The sequence below is a fragment of the Maylandia zebra genome, linkage group LG6 (assembly GCF_041146795.1).
Source record: "Maylandia zebra isolate NMK-2024a linkage group LG6, Mzebra_GT3a, whole genome shotgun sequence".
Classification (NCBI taxonomy): Eukaryota; Metazoa; Chordata; class Actinopteri; order Cichliformes; family Cichlidae; genus Maylandia; species Maylandia zebra.
This window is the reverse complement of record NC_135172.1, coordinates 14,362,465-14,385,342: the sequence shown is the minus strand read 5'-3', so window position 1 is coordinate 14,385,342 and position 22,878 is coordinate 14,362,465. Positions and strand designations below refer to the sequence as shown.

At 41.3% G+C, this 22,878-nt stretch overlaps 1 protein-coding gene across 2 annotated transcripts in view; it reads right to left on the bottom strand.

The window, feature by feature from the left end:
• Positions 1 to 20,465: 20,465 nt before the first annotated feature.
• The window catches only part of LOC101471157 (protein ELFN1), a 130,683-nt gene continuing 128,270 nt past the window's right edge, over positions 20,466 to 22,878 (bottom strand). For both annotated transcript variants that reach the window (XM_012924078.3, XM_004569027.3), the window contains one exon: positions 20,466 to 22,818. In XM_012924078.3, the coding sequence (XP_012779532.1) occupies positions 20,730 to 22,818 (2,089 nt within the window). In that variant the 3' untranslated portion in view covers positions 20,466 to 20,729. The remainder of the gene's footprint in view (positions 22,819 to 22,878) is intronic.

Genomic DNA, 22,878 nt, shown 5'->3' with positions numbered 1-22,878 from the left:
CTCTTTAAGACATGGCAGCAGCTTGTAAACATGATCAAGTCAACTTGCTAAAGTTCAAACTGAGCATATGAATGGGGAAGAGAGGTGATTTAAGTGACTGTGAACATGGCGTGGTATGTTGGGCTGATCTGCTGGGATTCTCTCACACAGCCATCCCAAGGGTTTACAAAGACTGATCTGAAAGAAGAAAATCTCCAATTTGAAACAGTTCCCTGGTTGCCGGGTGATAGTATTTTGTTGATGTTAGACCTTCGAGGTAATAAGGCAGCTGAAACTAAAATAACCACTCATTTCAACCAAGGTATGCAGAAGAGTGTCTCTGAATGCGCAACACGTCAAACTTTGAAGTACAGTAAGATGTGTTAGAGCAGCAGAAGATCACACCGGGTGTCACTCCAGTGAGCCAAGAACAAACCGAGGCTTCAATTTGCACGGACTCACCAAAACTGGATAACAGACGGTTTGAAAAAAGTTGCCTGGCCTGATGCGTCTCGATCTATGCTGTGACATTCTGATGGCAGCATCAGCATTTGGTGTAAACAACGCGAAAGCATGGATCCATCCTGACAAAGGGGGTCCAACCTGCTACTAGGAAGGTGTAAGTAATGAAAAGGAGTGGAGATGTGAGCTATTATCTACACAAAACAACATGTTGCTGTCTTAACATTACAACTCTAGAACTCAGTGACACTGAAAGGTAGCTCATCAACACCAAGCTTTGCTTTGACAATGAAGAATTTCTCATCCTTCACCTCCTGAACAAGATTATTGACCCACCAAGATAGAAAATACACACAGGCTGTGTTACATGCTTTGATGCTGGTGTAAATAAAGGGATTTTCCACAAGCTGCACTATACAGCTACAGCACAACATTAATACCACCTGTCTTATATTGTTTATTATGCTCTTCTTACCCATTGTGGCGTGAATGCAGGATCTCTGTTGGTGTCCTGTCAGCTTTGAAATGTTAGCAGTAGATCCACTGGGTCCTGTGGGTTGTCTTGTGGGGTCCCTATGAATCAGATGTATTCTGGATGCTTAATCCAGTTGAGATATGGGGAGTTGGGATGATTTGGAATCTCTCTTGGGTTCTCTCTCACGTTCTTTGAGCCTTCAGGAGACTTGTGGAATTTGCAGGGTGTTGGGGATGTTTCAGCTCATCTGCAACACTGATTAATTGGGTGGAAAGTGTTGAGGAAAAATCCACATGAATGCCAGGACTCCACTGGACTTCGCTTTTGCACTGTTGCCAAAGCACTTTCTAAGCCCTGTTTTTAAAGATGCTATTATATTATCATCGCAGAGCTCTGGCAGGGGGTTTATTGATCGAAATACTGCAGCTGGTGCTGCATACAGATTGGTGATGCAACAAAGAAACATTCCTCAGGGATTTTACTCCATATTGACATGATAGTATCACACAGTAGCCGCAGATTTGTCCAGGATGTAAAGCTCCCGTTGGTGCTAAGGGGTCCAAGGTGTGCCAGGAAAATATCCCCCACACCATTACATCATTACACCACCAGTATCCTAAACATGGCATCAGTTCACAACATCACTCGCCTCATGGAGCTTTATATTGTAAGCTAGAGACCTTACGTTAATACAGAAAACCTTTTAAAACAATCAGATGGCAACCTATGAGGAAGCATTTGGCAACAGTGGGAAGGAAAAACTCCCTTTCAACAGGAAGAAACCTCCAGCAGAACCAGGCTCAGGGATGGGCAGGCTAAATGTAGCAATGTTTAGCCTGAGTTTCCTGTTTTTAGCTGGCAGAAGTGGCACTGAGTGTGATCCTCTGCTGTTGGTCACCTGCTTCAAAGTTCAGTGTGTTTTATGCGCAGAGATGCTCTTCTCCATATCTTGGTTGATCCGAGTGGTTATTTAAGTTACTCTTGTCTTTCACAAATATTTTCACTCCACGCTGGAAGTCACTTGAGTCAGGTGTCTTCCCCATCTCTGAGCTCACCTTGACCATGTCTTCAGCCTAAATGTGCTGGGCTACTGCCATATAATTGGGCGATTAAACAGGTGTACTCTGATAACATTTCTGGTGAGTGTATTTGCTGCATGTAAAGCAGTTTTCCTGATTATCTGGCTGTTAACATATCAACATTACCTTAACATTAGATCTCAGCAGCTGACAATTCAGCCTTTTGACAGATAGACATACAACTGAAGAGACTGTATCATGTTCAAAATTACATGGTCATGACTAAAACTGATTTAGCTGAATTTTCATTCAACAGAAATGATCTTTCAAACATCACCTTACGCACTGGTTTTCACTGGTTTTCCCAAACTTTCAGGGCAAGGAACACTTTAGTGAAGGAATATCTGCTTTGTGAAGCTTCGCCACAATTACAGCCCTTAATGTGGAAATGACTTGTGATTCTTTTCTTCTGTCTCCTTTGATGAGACAAAAGTAAGGTGATGTAGAGGAGAGAGTATAATTTATTCTAATCAGAAGTCTGAAAATTGAATCACAAGCTGGTCAAACGTAATTGATGTTCTTTCTCAACTCTCCAGTTATGTCTTATCCTCAGATTCATAACGGGAAATGATTCATCGCATTAAATGTTTCCTACTTTGCTGCATGCTGACAAGTTCCCAAACATTGCTTTCCTGTGTTTGAGACAGCTTTTATTTTCCAGCATCCCTCTGTGAGTTTACACAGACATGAGAGAACGCTCTTGTGCGTTTGTCCTTCTTTATTCCCAGTACCCTTCCAACTTCACATCCCCTCTAGAAGCCCCCAAACTGCCCCTACCTGATTAATCTGTTAATGATGGGGTTACAACACCAGACATTTATCCACAATATATCATATTTGCCTAATTGAATTTGCTCAGTGCACGGTAGCGTTGATGTAGCTGTTTGAGTTTTAAAAATTGTCAAAAATGTCATTAACAACCTACTGGAGTTGTCTAGCTGCAACTTCTGTTCAGTTCATTCCCATTTATTTGAGAAGCTCCACCATAAAGGCTTTTATTTATAACTTAATGTAATGTGTTTATATAATATATGAGGTTATATTCAGAGGTTAAATTGGGATTTGGGGAAACCTTAAAACCAGGTACCTGTTCAACCAGTGTAGAAATACTTCACATTGTCACGCCATCTGTTAGGGTGTGATCAGCGAACCTGGGCTGCTACTCTGCTCTTTATTGATTTAGCCACCTGAATTCAACAAAATATAAGTAGATGTTACTCGAACTGCTAGTTTTCAGCTCCTTTGCACTTTAAAACCATTTTTAAAGTTATAATTTGATGACCGGATCAGAAACACTGACCAATACCACCATGTCTGCTCTGTACCGTTCCAAATTACTGTGCAGAAGCCGTACGTGTTCGCCACCTGCATCTAACAGTATTGGTAGTTTCTGACTGCAACCACAATTTTACATCTGCACCATGAACGCATCACAGCATTGAGCATTAAGGATGTGTCGATGGTAAAAGCGAGTCCTTGGATGTCATTATTTTCTTATTACCATGCAAGTATCTCCATGCTGTCACTGGAAGTGACGCCGCGCTGCAGCACATGAAAAATGAACTCATTTGACAGTAATATGCAATAACCTACCTATCAGATTTAATTGTTCATTAACAGAAGGTGCTGGAACGCTGTTTCAGATTATTCCAGCCCACTTTCATCCCTCTCTATGTTTCCTACAAAAGTCCTAATAATTTTGCTCTCTTTGGCTGCCTGTTTTCAACGTTCGTTCTGCTGCTCTTAACCCCATATATATGTATATATATATATATATATATATATATATATATATATATATATGGAAAAGGACAAGAAGCAAGCACAGATGGTTTGAAAAGCATAATGTCATCGCTTGTATGAGCCAAGTTGCTGTTCTGACTCTGAAATGCTAAAATGTCAGTGGGTGACAGAAACACCAACAGAAAACACGGCTCTCTGTGCCCCCTTCCTCATGACAATAACATAACTCTGACAAAACCTTACGCTAAGGAAATGCTCTCAGTGATGGATTACCAAACTGGACAACATTTCAAGCTTTTCCAAATTGATTTTCATGCTTCCCTGGCGTGGTATGGTATCAGTGGCTCTCATGGTGGAAAATCTCTCTGAAAGATTGGTAGTAAAATTGTAACTGCAGTGTATAGTTTTAATACACTCAGCAGAACTGCATCTTTGTACTAGTGCTAGGTTGGGCATCCTTTATTTCCTCGAGAACTGCCTTAATTCTTCATGCTACAGATTCAATGAGATGCTGGAAACATTCCTCAGAGATTTTAATCCATATTTACATGACAGCATCACACAGTTGCTGCAGATGGATCCATGACAAGAATCTCCCATTCCAGCACATTCCAAAGGTGCTGGACCGGGATCTGGTGGCTGTGGAGGGCATTGAACTCATCGTCGTGTTCAAGTATCGAATTTTGACGTCATTTGTGCTGGAAGCGGCCATGAGAGGATGGCTACACTGTGGTCATGAAGGTTGCATGAGGAGCAACAATACTCAGGTCCAGTAATCAGTAATTGAATCGCCTTTCTTTCCCATTCTGATGTCCAGTTTGAACTTCAGCAGGTCGTCTTGACCACGTCAAAGTCCATGGTTATGTGCTCTGAGTTTAACTGGTTAATTAGATATTTGCCTTAGCGAGCAGTTGAACAGGTACAGTAACAAGTAACAAGATTCTGAGCTAAAAGCCATGAAGGTGTGTGCTTTAGAAATGTATCATTAAAGTTCTTAGTAAAAGCTGGCCCACTCATTTGAAATTTCTGATATTTTCCATCGTTACTACGGGCAAGTTGGTGATCATCCTCTGGCATAACAGTTGGTCTAGACTGATATACACTCAGTACTGATGCCAGATCAAGAGAGCCTATTTGCAGGAGCTGTCAGGGGGCATACATTATGAACTTCCACAGAGCAGATTCATTTACATTTACATTTCCCTCGATTAATTTCTGTAGTTTGGAGCAGTTGCTCTGCCTAAAGTCTAAACATCCACTAATCCTCAGACCCATACAGTATATAATATATAGTTGAGAGGGCCAGTGGAAATGTGCAGGCAGGCAAGTCGCCAGGCACAGTCCAGTGTGGCTGCCAGAGAATGAGAGTGACAGTTTGGCTAATTAGAGTACTTTTAATATGCACTGCCTCGATCTCTCGTCTTAGCTCCCTTCAGTCTGTGTATGTGCGGGAACACGTGCTGGTGTGTGTTCGTGTATTTTGAGCTGATTCGCTGTCACCTTGTGTGGTAATTTAGAAAGGTGAGAGAGTCTGAAGAAGTCTAAGAAACCAAATATCCGCCAAACTTTGTTTGTCCTCTGCTTATCTGCTAATTCTTTGGGTTTTTAATCCAAACTCATTTTCTTTGTGGTGCACGTTCTATGATTTGATTTTTAATTAATTATTTTTGTTAAATTATTTATTTATTTTGTATTTATTGGATTTAACCCCAAATTTCTCCAAATATACTCGCTCTTGACACTCAGTACAGTAGTTTGTGTGTGCCAAGTGGCAACGCACAGGCCAAAAAAAAAAGTTAAAGCGTGTAAAACTGCAGTTCCTCTACTGGCCGGCTCCAAAAGTGAGTCAATCCCATTTACTGTTAAAAATGACCAACTTTAGATAATTAAAAGCATGTTTATGGCCTGGTATAACAACCAGTTTTGGGCTCTGGTGATCGTTTCTCTTTCTTAACAGTCCTGTAGCTGCTTTTCATTTAATAGCTCATCTATTTGGATACCGGCTGGATTTATTTGCAGCTGTCTGGTCGCTTTGATTGAGAGTTGTGCTGACCCAGATCACCTATGGCTCGTAGGTGATCTGTCTTCTAATTCCAGAGGTGGCAAAACTACAGACTTTCTGTATTTAAGTAGAAGTACAGATCATAGTGTTAAAAAATACTTCAGCTCTGATTCATCTTCTTTACTCAAGTAAAAGTGAAAAAATACCGGCTCTGAAATGCACTCAGAGTAAGAAAGAAAAAAGTCTTTGGAGTTTGTGTGTTTGCTGATGTTTGTTGAGCTAATGGAAACACTGCATTTGTGCTACAACATGTCACACCTTTATGCTCGCTCTTCTTTGCTAGCTAGAAGTACCGCAACTCATGGACACCTGCAGTCATTAAGGTGTGCCCCCCCCCCCCCCCCCCCCCCCCCCCCCCCCCCTCCCCGTCCTCCCCCACCCATCCATGACTGTGGCACATAGTTCCGCATCTTTCATCTTTTTTGACATGAACAGGACTGTCTTTCATGTGTTACTGTTTAGGCATCGGTTTGATGTTTGGAGGCTGTCAGTGATGTGAAATAATAACTCCCCTCTAATGCATTAAACCAAAAGTAACAAGCCTGTTTTGAAGATGTAGGGAGTAAAAACTAAAGGTATTTGTTTAAAAATGTAGGGAGTAAAGCACAGAAAATTGTACTTAAGTACAGTAACGAAGTATTTTATTTGTACTTTTTACTTCACACCTCTGTCAAGTCATTTAACCTCTTGGAACTGTTGACTATCTTGACAGCATTAATTTGATTCATTTTTCATGGAATCACCTGATAAATAGCGTGTTCCTGTGAGGTAGAGGCCACGCGAGCAGTCTTCAGCTTTAGTTTTGATAGGTGAAATTCTAGACCTTTGTTTGTATGTAAGATAGTAGATGTGTGTCTGTACATTGCAGCTGTACAGTCTGTGCATGCAGCGTGCTATCCAAGCAAAACAAGCTAAATAAAGCTCACTTGTAATGCCAGCAACTCCACTGACACTCCCCACTATCACTTAACTATAGGAACTTCTTTCTCTAAAACTGCTGAGATGTTTATCTCATGAATGATTGGCCTCATAAGATATTTAACCAGCACCAGGTTGGATATATACCTCCTGTCAAACAGAAGATAACAGCGTAACCACTGACCTAATAACTCCCAAGTCATGTTGTTTGCCTCTCAGCCAGCCTCGACCTTTCCACAGTGTTCTCTTAGTTAGACTGTACATTATTAATGCTGCTTGGCCTCTATGTGTGGCTGCCTGTGTATTGAAGTAAGAAGTGGGGCCCTCCCTTTAGCGGGTTGATTTTAATATGTATTAATACAGTGGTGAGAATGTTTCTCATTATTGCCCTTATCATCATGCTCTATCAAGCCACCTCCTTCTACAGGCTGGCCCACATTAGGCCGTGATCTTTGAGAGAGACAGCGAGTCTAATTGTCATTTTTAAAAGAAGGTTATTTCACAAAGACAACCCCCGGGGCTCTGTGAGAAATCAAAACCGAAAATGAGCGAAGAACTCCTTCTTTCTTCGCTCTTTTATCTTCTTTAGCCCCTTATTCTTAATTCCATTTCCTTCCCCTTTCTGTTTTTCTTTCCCCCCCCCCCTTCTCTTCCTGTCCTCATATCTCTGCCACCCTCCATCCCTGCCGGAGGCGTCACTGTAAATGCCAATGTGGAGAATGAAGGAGGGTGGTTATTGTTTGTGCCTGGGGAGGGTTCCTTTTGTTACTTGGGCAGGCATAGAGTGATGGGGGAGACAGGCGGCGCGTGCGCACACACACAGACACATAGAAAGACGGTTATTTTGGTCACTGCAGTGTTGGCTGTGACAAGCCTGACAACTACTTGTGTTCCAAACTCTGATGCCGGGTCAAGCTGGAGGCTTCTCCGCTCTGCGTCAGACTGCTTTGATAATACCACATCTAGAAAGGGCAGCTCTCAAGCACAGCGCTTCAAAACTACACTTAATGTAGGTTCCTTTCCACTGTGCAGCAGCAGTAATACCAGGAGTTGTTTGGCTGCCCTTTTCAACTGGCCCACCGGGTACAGGAGCAAAATCTTTCATTCTCCTGGCCGGGAGTGCTCTTTAATGAACCACCCCCATATCTACGGGTGCGTTTTTGTGCATTTCTGTAAATATCATGTGCAAATTTTAAAAGTTCAGCAATAAAGTTAAATCTCCAAAAGCTCCAAATTAAAATCGTTTAATGACCTGGCACAAAAAAGTGTGTTTTACCCTCCCCGGGTGTTCCGATTCGCAGAAAAAAAATCTGCAACTACAGAGTACATCTGTCTCTGGGAGTTTGAGAGTGAGCAAGAGATCTGAAATGTCACAAAGGGAGGGAAATGAGGCTGGGGAGGCAGATGATGTAAGCACAGAGACATACCACACTCACCTGCCCTCGGTAAAAATCACACAGGAGAGATGGGAGATGGAAGGATAATGAAAAGGCTCTGCCAGAGCAGGTTCCCTTCTCACTGTCTTGATAGAAGCCGCCCACTGTCGAGCCCCTAAGCCAATTGTACCACTGCAGTTTAAAGATAAGGAGTAATGAACCTTGCTGGTGATGTACTGAAGTCACAATTTCCAGACAGTCATTTCAGGATAGAACAGTATTGTGCTCCTGAACGTGAATTACACCACTGCTATGAATCCAAAGAGCTTTTTCACCTGCAGCGATAAGCTCCCGGTACAGGCTTAGTGGCGGTTTAGTCATTAACTATATGTGCACTTAATTCTTCTTCACCATTAAAACATGCATACTGAAAGTCTGCACAAAAATGACAACATGAGACCTGAAAATAGGGAGCTCAATATCGTGTTTCAAAGTGAAAAAATTACATGTCCCTGTCTTGTTTTGAGATGATGTTCTTTATTATTATTTTTTGTCATTTTGCCTAAATGTAAATGCACAATCATAGTCATAGTGCAGACGTCAGCTTTAATTTAATAAGTTTTACAGAAATTTTCCATGAGCTGCTTAGAAATTACAGCCATTTTTATGCATGGTCCTCCATTTTTAGAGGCTCAAAATTAATCGGACAAACCAACATAACTTTAAATATGAAGTTGAGAACCTTTAGTCCTCTCCCTTGAGATGCTCTGGCAGGTCTTTACTGTAGCCAACCTCTGTGAGCATGCTCTGTTGAGTTCAGATCAGGTGGCCGAGTCTTCCCATCTTCCTGTCACATAAGTTCATCTTTGTGTCATCTGTTCCAGTAAATGACCAGGTGCAGTGAGTTCAGAGCTTCAACTCCAGAACTTTTATCAAAATAATCAAAGAGGCCTCACCTGGCTGTGAAACTGCATGTCAGTCAAATGTCGAGTTATTTTTGAGCTTGTGTATGGAAATTGACTTTTGGAAAATGGCAGTGAATGCAAAAACTAAAAAAAAAAAAGCAAAACTGTAAAACTTGTAATCTGTACAGATACCTTTGTGGATTTTGTGAGTTACTAAACAAGGCATATACAGAAGCCATATTGTCTACGGTGGCCCTGAGGGGTCAAACACACTGCAACTTCAGAAAACACCAGCAAATAGAAAAATGCTGCAAAAGCACACAAAACACAATCGAGTTTGAATGAAATGCAACAGAAGTAGACGCTGATGTTTTCTTAACTTGCAGTGCGTTTGACCTTTGAGGGCCACCGTATGAACATACTGCAGTCCATGCGCTTAAGTTACTGACATGCAACATTGGACCTCTGAGGCGAATGGAACGCGTCATTTTGTGCTAGCTTGCTGATTGAGAGTTGGTAAAGTAACACGCCGTTTAGTGATGAAGAAAAAAAAACTACTGGGAAGTAAAATACTGCTGTAAACAGGTGGATATTTAAAGATTTAAATAGTGCTAATGTTGAATGAGCAAGAAAGCTCTTTCATCATGTTTGTTAGACTGCAAGGATCCATGTGGTTCATTTTTAGTGAGGAACACTGAAGGTAAACATCGCTCTACAGGGTGCCTTTGAAGTACTGAGCTGGAGTTGGGAGGTGATTAGCTTAGCTATACACACTTCAAATTAGGTGTTTGTCACTCTTTATAGCAGGAGGAACAGTTTAAAAAAAGAGCCTGCCTACTAGCACCTGTAAAGCTCACTAAATTACTAAATCTCAATTGTTAAGTCCCCAAACTCTCTGCTCTTGTCCTTTTGATTGTACAAGTGAAGGGTTCACTACATTATCTAATATTAGTTAAGCGGTAAGTGGGCTAACGGCTTACTAACCACACCTCCTGCAAGTGCAGCATCTGTTTTCTGCCCAGAGAGAGAAACCTCATCACACCTACAAATATGAGTTCCAGCTGGTTATTTCAGAATGACTACTTTAGTAATAAAATTAAATAAAAAATTAAAATAATGGCTTCCGTTAATGTAAACTGAGCAAAAAAAGTACGATAATTTTTGTTTGCTTTATTATCTCTTTGTTGCAACAATATTTTTTTTTTCTTTAGCAATAAATCTAAAACAAGTGGAAAACCTGTCTATCTACCCTTAACCTCACAGGACCTGGCGTCCACATGAGGACATCACATTTTGGGTTATTTAGACCAAAATACTCAATTTTGCTCTACAAGGGCCTGATATCCACTTACGAGGACATTATACTGCTACTGTTCTATTGAAATTTTAAATGAATATCCTCATGAGTGGCTCTCATTTTTCTTAGAAACAAAAATTAGGTAAAAAGAGAGAAATTAAAAATGCATGCTGTGGAAGGGTTCGGATCTTAGGAGGTTAAACTGTAACATATTTCTAAGGAAAATGTATTTCTGAGTTGAGCAGCAGAGTTGAGTATCTGAGCTGCACTCATCAAATGAAAAACTCATCAAATCTTCTCTGCCAGTGCCAAACAGCTTATTCCACTAGTGACTCTTGGTTCGAGCTTCTGGTGCCCCAGGTCCTGACACTCAGGTGCCTGATCACATGCCTGAGAACATGAGGCCTGCTACAGCACCCAGTTGGTGTCTGCTCCAAGCATGCCACGTTTGACTGATCTGAATAGGGCTCATGCCACAGGGAAACTTCAAGCTGGTGTTCAGTTTGCAGTGTTATTTGAAAGAAGCCCTGGTACCATCTCCACATTGAAAAGCAAATTCCCTATAATGGGGGAGCCGAGACAGGCCACAAATTGGACTACCCAAGAACCAACACCACAAGAAGACTGTTTCCTCATCCTGTCAGCACTAAGGAAACGATTTGCATTCAAGGTTTGTAGGATGATATGGCTGATCGCTCTCTACCCAGCCCGACTGCACACAGCCAATCTCTGGTATCACAGGGATGACAGTCAAGCCCGTTTACACTGGTGTCACCAACATGTGCACTGGAACCTGAACCTGTGGAGGAACTTTATGTTCAGTGATGAGTTTAGATTCTGCTCATGGTGTCAAAATGTGGAGAAGACCGAGAGAAGGCTATGCTGATTGCAGCACTGATAGAATAACAGATCTCAGTGGAGGCAATGTAACAGTGTGTGGCAGCATCTCCCTGGAAAAATAGGGCTCGTCTTTACTGGAGGCAATCTCAATGCAGATACATATCAAGATGAGATTCTGCAACCAGTGGCCATACCACATCTCCACAGTCTGAGACTCAACTCTGTCCTCTAAAATGAGAAAAACCTGTCTCAACAGGGTGGGGTTTATCAGAGACTACCTCCAGAATTTGGGATTGGAGAGGACGGAACGGAGTGACCTCAAACATGCTGTTTGTGCCACAGTGATTAACACAATCACAATGGGTGATGCGACAAATGTGCGTTGAAGAATGGGACAGCAGTGTGTGACCAAGTAAAATCAATACCCACATACTCCACTCTGTAGCTCAACCCACAAATGCATTTTGCTTACATTTTTTTTTACCATTTATGGGAAAATAAACAGGCTTTCCAATGGTACAAGATTTATTGCCAAGAAGCATTGTTACAACAACGAGGTAATCGACCAAAAACACAAACGTCCTTACTTCTTGTGCTAAGTTTACATATATGGCAGTTTCTTGTATTTGAAGGCAGACTCTATAAAATGTCATCTTGCTGCAGTCATTGTAAGTAACTATAAAAACAATATACTGGAATACATGTTGTCAAACACATAACACAACCGTGTCAGTAAGAAGTCATTAGCTGATCACTGTTTCAAGGTGAGACCCATCCCTTCTTGTCACATCCAGTATGTTGCATACGAAGTAGCAATGTCGGAGACGCTCACCTCGAGGCTTCAAAACAGGATTTCAGAAACCAGCCGGTGACATCATCACAGCCATCTTTTATACTCTCTGTGATTGTAGCTATTTATGTACTTTATTATTGTATTCTTTTTTTATTGGCGTTATAAAAGCTAATGACAGAAGAGAAAAAGGAAGAAACAACTGAATGCAGAACAGAAGACACATTTTTGATTGAAATACATCCACGTTATAACAGTGTAAATCGGCATGGATGCTGATTTTAAGTTACTTTCTGGTTCTGTAGAAGAGCAAGGATTTTCCAAAGCTTGCCAATGTATCCGTGCCGTACCTCTCAACTAAGAGACCCTCCACAACAGCACACCAAGTTGAAGGGGCTAGACTGGAAACGAGCACAGCTGTTTCCCCTCACAGCTCGGAGCCACTTTAAGTCCCTACACTTTGCAAACTTGAACTTGATCTTGTCTTGTTATTAGCCCTTACCTGCCATAATAATGGTTAAAAACACATTCCCTTTCAATAACCTGGTCTGTAACCAGGATTTGTGTTCAGAGTGTGCGTTCTGCAGACCAGCTCAGGTGCTGTCGCTCAAGTGCTTTCCTCAGATGTGACAGAGCTCCTCCTGCTTTCACAGCTTGAATACTTTTAACGGTACCAGTAAATTCACCTTGTATAAAAGAAATAAATAAATACATGAAAAGCAGTGAAGTAGTGGAGTACAGTCGTCACTTACAATCACCGAATGTGACATAACCGTCCATGTGATGTAAAACGACCAGCATTTGTAAAAGAACTGATTTAGAATTTCTCTTGTAGCCCCATCATTGCACAGCATTAAAACGTCTGCCTTGTATTGCATTGATGTCTGTTATCAGTGCACTCACCTGCTTCACGCACAGCAAAGCCTCTGAGAGAAAATTGTATCGCATAACTATGTGGAAAATTTCCTGTGTTGTTTGAGAAAGTTAAAATTCCCTTGTGTATGTACAGGTAGCCCAGATTTTGCACTATTATTAAAGCTGCTGGCAGTTCAATCTCCAGCCACATCAAATTATTTTTTGTTGTTTTGTTTTGCACAAAACAGCCCGAGAAGTGGGATACGTCAGCAGCGCCGTATGCACAAACGCCGATTGTTCCCTGCACAAAGAAGGAGAATGTCTAGTTTTCTTAAATCTGTCAAAGTTGCTTTTAATGCTGCATATTTGTCAGCATATAAAACACAAAATTTCAAAATATGTTTTGACACATACTGTGCAGAAATACTTACTGTCAATAAAGTTTTCATTAGACAGGTTCATTTGGTCCATTCAACTGCTATCTGTCAAATTAAAATCGAGCAAAGTGAGCATCCCATCCCAACCGTGCTGTCAATCCAAAGTGCGATCTTTATCGAGGGCGTTGTAGATTTGTCAGTATCCATATCCATCCACGTTTTCTTAAGGGGAAATGTTCACCTTCAAGTGGTGTGTAGGTTTGTCAAAACTGATTTATTTTATTTTACATATGTTATGCAGTTTATTTAATAGTAATATATTTAAGTACAAGACAAAAACTTTTTACAAGCATCAGTTAGTCAGAGATTAACCAGTTTTCATTACTGTGATGTCTCCATGATTTTTTACAAAATGGCCTCAGGCTCTAGATCAAAACTAAATATAAATACCTCTGTATGATTTGTCAGCCAGTCTTAACTACATATCAGATGGCAGGACACTGTTCAAGTACCTAAGTAGTGGCTCCATAGTGTTTACGCATTCACCTAACAAATGAAAGATCCCTGATTTAATCCAAGGAGGAGACACAAATCCTTTGAGGGTTGCATCAGGAAGAGTATAAAAATCTGCCAAATCACATCTCAGAGCAACCTGCTGTGAATAAGGAAGCAGCTGAAAGCAGCTTTTTAAACTTTCCTTTGGGATTAATAAGTATCTATGTAATTATTTTGTATCAATACGTGTCAGTTGGTGTAACCCTCAATCACCTGTAATGTGCTCAGTTGCTTGCTTCTAGCTATAAAGATCGTTTAGCTTTGTTTATCGGTTTGAGATGCTGTATTTGTCTCTCAGATTTCTGCCTACACAGTGAGGGTGGCTGCAGGTTTATTGGTTGTTTTGTATTATAAAATGGTCCCAGTTTAACTTTTCAAAATAATAAAGTAACTAATTTCTTCACAGACCCTCTGTGATGCTGGCATGATCGTGGCTCTTTGTGCTGAGGTTTGCCCATTTCCATACTTAACCATGAGATGCATTATCATTACCCCCAGAGGTAGGATCCTGGTGATTTTGGTGAGTTAGATTTCAAATTCAAATCAATGTCTTATCCATGAGCTTCACCTGCTCTTTATGCTAAGTTTTAATTAGTACATGTTTGGATGCTAACAAAAGAAACGCAGGTGGTGACCATAATGAATATTCTATTTGCTAACCATTATTTAAGCAACAGACAGCATAAAATATGTATCTGGAAGCCACCAGATGGTGATAGCTGTGATTTCTATTACTGTGATTGTTAGGGTGCGCCAGTTCTCCTTTAACATTACTGTGGGGTTCTGCAGGGTTCATTCCTGGGTCCATTATTATTTTCTTTCTGCATTTTTTCCCTCACATACAGACAATTAAACAAACTTCCTGCACACTATGTATTCCAGCTTGCCACTAAACACACTTCTGCTCACAGTCTTTGTTTACAAGCTCAGAATTTGCTAGTTGTTCATCATATAAGGTTGAAGAAAAGGGGGGAACAGAGCCTTTAGGTCTGTGGCACCAAGATTTTGGAACATCTCCCACAACATCTAGCTGACTCTGTGGACTTTAAAAAACATTTAAAAAGTTTGTTTAACCTGAGTTTATATAAAGACTTTTACCAACAGTAACTGTTTTTAAAATATTCTCTGATTTAATTTTATTTGTTTTGCAGTCAATTTCACTTAATTTTTTTAAAATCATATTATACTGTGATTCTTCGCAGTTTATATTTATTTTAAACTTCACTTAATTATCATAGAACTCTATTGGAATTGTTTTCTGTCTTGACTTCTATAAACTCTTTCGAGTTCGAGTCACCAGTTTTGATCATATTGAATAAAACATTTTTGTAAATACAACTTTTTTGTAAATATTGGTTATGTTAAAAGAAAATGGTGGATTATCTGTGGTTTGCTTATTGGCTAATGGCTTGACCAAGCAGTTTCACAGTCAGACCCACCCCTCCTTATAAGTGTTGCCAACTTAGCGACTTTGTTGCTATATTTAGCGAGTTTTCAGACCCCTTTTTTTCTAAAAAAAAAGTCGCTAACAAAAGACGTGAAAGCGCGTATTGCTTTTACTCTCAACAAGCAGCGGGTGCTGTAACGCAGTCAGTTCTTCTTTTACTCTTTTGCTGTTTTGTGGATCACAAGGTTTAAAACTACTTATAAACACACACACACAAAGTAACTCCACCAGAGTGCCTATTTCGGGTCACTTTTGCCGGTCCAAGCCCGGGTAAAGGAGCAAGGTTGGAATTGTGACATTAAAAAAAAACAATAATTGCTAAAAGAAATTGAATTTGTAGTTCTAAATAAACTCTAAATGCATTTAGGACGTTTTTACTCACTTTATGTCTCTTCTACGATGTTATTTCTCTCTCCAACAACATAGGTTACAATTAGATTAGCATGACCAATTATGCAAATTAGGCGATGACATCATTTAGCGACTTCTAGCGACTTTTAGGACAACCAATAGCGATTTTCCTTACTGAGGAGTTGGCAACACTGCTCCTTATCCCGTTGGATTTTTCAAAATCAAGATGTCAACAACAGCTAATTCTCGTCTCTGAGCCTTATTACTCATGTATGTTTTAGGCTATTTTTAATGCAAATACGTAACAATAAAATGACTTGCTAGCACCTGTACTCAAGAGGAATGTCCTCCAGTCTTAGTGAGTGAAGTCCTGGTATTTTCTTAGTCTGATACTAGCTAGTATCTATAGGCTAGCTGTGAGTGCGTCTTGCTAACCAAGCTTGTTAGCATTAGCTGAAAACTTGGGACTCTACCCATTTTTGTAAATATGGTCACTTCTGGATTCCAAAAGACAGAAATGACCAGCCGCAAAGCAGAAATCAAAGACAGGACTTCAGAAACACTGGGACGTCATCACAGGGGCCTCATCCATCTTTTAAATGCAGTCTCTGAATACATACCTTAGTTCTTAGCATTTCTGTGTGCGCCCTACTTCTTCAAAGGTCAGGCTGTTATTACTGTAGCAGCTGATGTGATGCAAGTTTATGAATTTCCCCCAAACACCCGTTTTTCTGTTAAATAATTTATTTTGGATTTTAATCTCCTGCCTGTGTGGTTTGAGTCTGTGCTGATGTTCTCCGGTCACAGTGTTTTCCAATAAGGCTGGAGGTTACCATGCAGTGGCACTCTGATGATAAAAGTTGTTAAATCCATTACTTGCAATTTGAATAAGACCAAACTGCTGTATGCTGTTCTATTCTTCCTGTGTGAATCCTGCAGAGATTTGATTTCACTAAAGTTTTTAACGATCCAGGTTACAAATTTGAATTTATTTGCCTGATTAATTGTTTAATTCAAGTCAGTGATGGACCAGTTTATGTTTTTAGTTTATCACATTACTATGTTATTCAGGCCTCGCAGGCGCCCAGCACACACAACTCATGGTTTTCAGTATTTCTGTATTTCATTCGGTTGAAACTAAAGAACCAGAGATCCCGTCTCATTATTTCAAAACAGAACATAACACAGACAAAAACAGGTGTAACACACGCACACATGGGTTACAGTAGCACCACAAATAATGTCATTTCCCTCCACTATATAAGGAGGCAGAAATCTGAGAGATAAAATATCCTAAAGCTGAAGAACATTTATTTATTTGTGTTAAAGGATCCAAAGGTTTCACCATCGGCTTTTTTGAGTATAACTATTTTAAAACTTCCCACAAGATCTTTTGTGTATTTTGCAGAGTAACTGGTATCGTTTTGTGGAAAAAGATGTCTCCTGAAATGTTCAGCACTGAGAACCACAAACGGTTTCTTTTTGGCCTCCGCCTTGAGATAAAAGCAAAAATGTCCACAACCTTGTCACAAACATATGAGACCAGAATTATCTATGGCTATACAAGTAAAAGTTTATCCCAGCAAATGTAATCCATCAAACATCTTTTAAATGCGAAATGAAAGTCCTGTGATACTTCTGGCACTTGTGGCATTTGTATGGTTTCTCCAGGGAAAGGAGACAGTGAAAGGAAGGCTATTTTTATTGTGCTCATTTTAATTTTTTTTGACAATAAAATAAAGAAAGCCTCTGAGAGATCCTATGGTAGAGTTTTCTCTCTCTCTCTCTCTCTCTCTCTCGCTCACTCTCTCTCTCTCACTTCCTCTCTTGCTCCTGAGTCATTCACTAGAAGAATATAACACAAGCTTCCACTGAGGATTTCCTTGCAGCATGCTCCATTGTCATTTCTCTCTGTTAGTAGGACCTCGGTTTATTTCCACTTTCTAGGCATTGTTGTTTCAAAAACACAGTTTCACTTCATCACGGTTCAAAGAATAGCAGCGCTGATTGGGGTCACCGCCATCTGGTCGCCTTGACCATCAGCTCGTTTGTGTCTTACTCGAGGTGAGCTCTGCTACTCTCTGACACATGATAAGTTCAGGCCATTACTGTTTATAAAACATAATGGAAAAAAAAGAAAAACAAACCAAAAACAGTAATAGAATACATCGCTACATTGATATTACTGTTACTAAAAGAATGCTCAAGTGAGGCTTCAGAATCAAGCAATTATAAAATTACAGTCGGGTGAAGTATATGTTAAGAAATCAGGATTATTTTTGTTTTCAATTCTCAAAGCAACGCTAAAGTTAAAAAGATGAAAAAAAAAGAATGTTTTAAGGCTATTGTTTGGTTAAAGCCACAATCTGGAACGTGTAACGCAGCAACAGCCACGGCTCATCAGTTTCCTTTTAGATCAGAGTTGGATTGTTTGCTGCAGCAGCAGAGGAACCATGTCATAGCCGCTGCAGTGTCAGGGAAGAAGAAAAACATTTTAAAAAATTTGCCTTTTTTTTCTTTTCCAGCCACACAAATGAATGTGCTTTTTGCGGTGCTACAGACAGCTGTGATGATTTTACTCACACGCGATTATGGCTTTAACCGGCTTAATGACTTGAGCATTCTGAACTCATTATAGCAGAGAAAAAAGTTTTTTTTTTTGTTTTTTTTTACAGTGTTTCCACTCAACAATAAACTTGTCATTGTTTGCCATATCTGTTGTGTTCTCTGTAGATTTTCAGTGTCATCATTTCAAGGTTGGAGTCAACTCTGTTTCAAATCATGTCGCAAAACTGGTTAACGTTAAATTCAAGGTGCATTGATATGAAACTCTGTTGACTCCACCCCTGGTTTACAGTCTCATTAAATGACTTGTTGTAGCACAGTTCTGTGTAAAGTATATTATCACATTTTTTTCTCCTATTTTTCACCTCCAGTGTTTAAATCCTGCAGATATTTCAGATATACACAAAGTCTCTGTTCACCACATAAGTGATACTAATCACATTTTACCATAACACTTCATATATTTAAAAAAAGAAACAACCAACTGCCAGTACTTAAATAGAACCTCTTTAGCAACTGCTTTGGGCTTCCAGGACAAACTGGTCAACTGTGTGCACCAATTTGGTCACATTTGATTCTAGGAAGCCGATCGCTTCTTATTGATCTCCCAATTCTTGGTCTCACAACTGGCCATCTCAAAGAGAGTTTCCTCTCAGACAATGGGCACAAAGACTGAATGCAGCTCGTTCATCAGAATCCAGCTGCTGAACAGTATTAACTTCTCGAAGAATACATTCATCTGTGTGTTGGTTGCGAGTGCATGAGTACACTTGAAGTTGCATGTATGCATGTGCTAGAGTCGTTAACTGTGAGGATGATGGTGGGTCAACAGTTGGGTCCTGGCTTTGAGAGGGCGGGTTGGGGAGGGTAAGGTGTCAATTTACTACCACAGTACTTTGGTCTTAAAAATGATTGGAGGCGGGGAAGCAGTGAGCCAATGGTGGTGGATCATTTTGTGCAAATCGTAGTTCTGTTTGGCACACTGACAAGTATTGATGCGAAGGTAAGAGGTCTGTAAATAGTAGTACTTAAAATCGTCTCAAATGTGTTGCGATTTGTCAAGTTAGCACAATGGCACCACAGTGGAACCAGAAGAATTCAAAAAAAGGTCAAACGTTAAAACCCTGGGAGATGGGACGAGGGAGGGGAAGGTGAGGGAGGCGGGGCGATGGGCTTGAGGGTTGGGATTGGGGGGGGTGAATTGTCGATGAAAAACACAGTGGCGCTACAGTGTATCGGGAAGGAAGCTGAGAGTTTTAGGTCTTTTTTCCTTTTTTTCTAAGAGTCGTTTTTTGATTTTGAACAGTGCAGATATGCTTTCCCTATGGGAATTGAAGACATTCATTTGAAGATTAGAATTGTTTTTCTTTTTTTTTGAAGTTCGATTTCAAAATCAAAAACGTACCATTTGTAAGTGATCCGGCAGGTGACTAACTCGGGATTCTGGTTTCTGAAAAGTCTGAAAGATTTCAAAACCCATGTTGTACAAACAAAACAGTCACCTCTGTTTGCAAATATAGAACTTCTCTCTCTCATCTGTACAACGTTCTCCTCTTTAGGAGGATTAGGGTGGGGTGTGGGCGGGATGGGGTTCACCAAGAGAAAAGGTGGGCTTGTTTCTGGCTTGACGAGGAGCACATTCCTCTTGGTAGAAAAAGGAGAACTCAAAAGTCTTGTCCATCGACTGTTTGTGTCTCTGTTGGTGTACACTCCTCAGCTGAGAGTTTCAAAACAGTCAAAAAAACACAGTCACACGATAGAGCCATGCCATATTCAAATAATAGAATATTAATGATGAGGATCATAGGAATAATAGAAGACCAGTAATGATAATAAGAATAATGAATAGTAATAACAACATCTCATATTAGCAGTTTTTTCCCCCCCTTTTTTTAAATCCTGTATATAAAAACAGTGGTGAGGAGAAGTTGATACACAGTAGGGCTCTACTATCCCCTTGGTTGATTTGGCACATTATATTCACTCTCTGATGAGAGCTACCTACTCATTCTCAGCACAGTTAAATATTACTGTAGCCCGGCGACCCATCCAGAATTTGTTGCTTTTGATGTTTTCAATCTCCGAAATCACAGAAGTTTAAAAAAATAAATAAAATAAAATTTAAAAAGTCTACTCATGTGGCAGCATCGCAGGACGCGATGCAAAAACAACCTCTCTGGAAAAGCAAAGTCTTTATTATACACCGCTGCGACGAGATTGAAAGCATCCCTGGACTATTCAGGATGGCCTGCCCAGCAACATTTAAGGTTTCTATTCTTAATGATGATTCTGCTTTTCTTCATTCAAAACTTAGTACAAATAGCTACATAACTCTGAGCTATAACTTCCATTACATTACAAAAAGTAACTCAGTCTCTATATGTTATAATTTTTGTCGTTCAGTATAATATATTAGTTTGGTCCTTCTCCGTGCTCTCAGAAGAAAAGGCTTAGTTTGTGTAAAGTATGTCCGTGTGTGTGTGTCTGTGTGTACACGTATTTGCAATCTGATTCTGTAGCTCCTGTAAGATGTGTGCATTTGTGTGTATTTACAGCTCTTTGTTGAATAAGTCACTGTGTATCAGTATGTCATGGATGCACTTTTGTTAATTTTCCATCTTCGCATGGTTTGGGGGGATCTCCACACGTGGGATCAGGCCTTCTGCTGGGCGGACACACCCTTCCAGTAGTCCAGTATGTCATGGAGATCTTCATCCTTGGCAAACTGAACTTTTCGCCTCAGCGCATGTCCGGCTGCCACGTAGCCTTCATCCTCCATAGATGCCTGCCTGTGCCTCTTGCGATGCAGTTTGAACCGCTCCCACAGCCCCAGGGTCGGGGTGCAGAGGAGCCCTTCCTCCTCCTCGTCTTCCTCGGGGCTGGAGCAGTAGCTCAGGTTGTGGTATTGTGGCGAGAGCGGGTAGTGTGGCGAAAGCTGGGAGTAGGCTAACTCCCTCTGCTTGGCCTGCCTGCTGAGAGTGAGGGGGTCTAACATCGAGGGCTTGCGGCCTCCTGGGTGGTGGTGGAGTTCCTGCAGGATCTGGGGGTGGTGCTGCAGCTCCTGGAGATGCTGCTGGGAGCCGGGGTAGGAGTGACGGTGCTCGTTGTACTGGCGGATTCTCTGGGCTTCAGCTCGTAAGATGGCTGCAGCCGGGGTGACTGTGCGGATGGGCTCACCTCCCCCGCCCCCCCTTTCCCCTCGATCCCCTGGTGAGGCTCGCTCAATGTAGCGGGACTCTGATGAGTGGTACCCTCCCTCTGAGCGGAAGGAGCGAGGGCTCCGGGCGGAGCCGGGAGAGGAGGACGTGCTGGGCCTTTTAGATGTTGGAGGAGCCTCCATGCTGTGGTGTCGCTGTAATGAATGATGATAACTTCTCCCCCTCTCTTCTCTTCCTCCTCTCCCTCCTTTGTACACCGGGGAGAGGAACTCACCTCCTCGTTCCCTTTCTCCTTGCTCAGACAGAAGCACCAGCTGTGGCTCTGCTGTTGAAACAGCTCCTCCACCTGCAGAAGAGGGGGATTTGATCCCCTGTTGAAAGGAGGTAGATTCAGATTTGAGAGCATCTATACAATTGTTGATGATCTGGTTAACTTTATCTACTTCCTTGGCAATGGTAGAGATCTCTGCTACTGAGCCTTGGGGATTTGCTTGCGGTGACATCTCCCTTTCTCTCTCTCGTTCTCTCTCCCTTTCAATGTCCGACCCTCTCACCTCCATATAGTTGAGTTTAGGGGGCTTGTGGGCTGGTGTCTCTATCACCTCCTGAAGCTTGTATGGATCTATCTCACCACCCTGAGGTAGGTAGGGCATTCTGGACAGACTGTCCCCAGCACCAAGCTTCTGGGAAACGGTTCCTCCACTCCCTCCCTCTATATCCCCTTCTCCACCATACTTTAGCTCTATCAGTGTTCTCTGGATCCTGCTCATCTTCCTTTCCTTTTCCTCCATGATCCTCTTTCTTCTCAGGCAGTGGACAACAAAGCCAAGGAACACAAGCATTCCAAACAGGCATCCCAAAATTGTCATAATGTAATGGGTTGCTGATGACTCAGTGGGTAATCTGCCTGTTCCGACTCGACGGCCTGTTGAGATGGTCAGACAGGTGTGGTTGAAGCGAAGGGAGTTTCGTATAGAAGCCACACAGTAGGTGTAGTCAGTGTTTGGTTTTAAGTTCTTTAGCTCAATATCTTCTCTTTTATCTTTCAAATTCTGAATATCCGTGAAGAAGCTATTGTTATAAAGCATCAGGATGTACATTTTCTTGTACGGATCGGGAATCTGAACTGTTATCACAGCGCTCGAATCTAGCACTTGCTTTACAGTCATAAGGGGTTTGGCATCGGGGAAAATGGGACTCAAGCTGATCACCTCACCCCCATCAGGAGGGGTCCCGGAAGCGCAATCATCCAGTCCGCAGGGAGAGGCGAAATCTGGCGGAGGAGTTGTGGAATCAATACCATAGAAGGATGTTGCGCTACTGCTGTCATCTGTGCACACGTGACTGAGCGCATACAAAGCACTGCGTTGGTTAAGCATGCGGGGATTTTGGTTGAGAAGGTTGTACCCCGAGAATCCATGAGGGGAGTCACACACCATCCTCTCACTGGTCCTGTTGGGGAAGGCTGCAAGCCAGCGAAGGAAACCCAGCAACTCGCAAGAGCAATTGAAGGGGTTAGTGTAAAGTTCACAGGTGGTCAGCTTAGAGAGTCCAGAGAACAAACTGCCATCCAACACCTGAATCCTGGAAAAAGATCAATAAGAAAGTATAAATTTATTGGCAAGTTACCCCTTTAGATGTGTT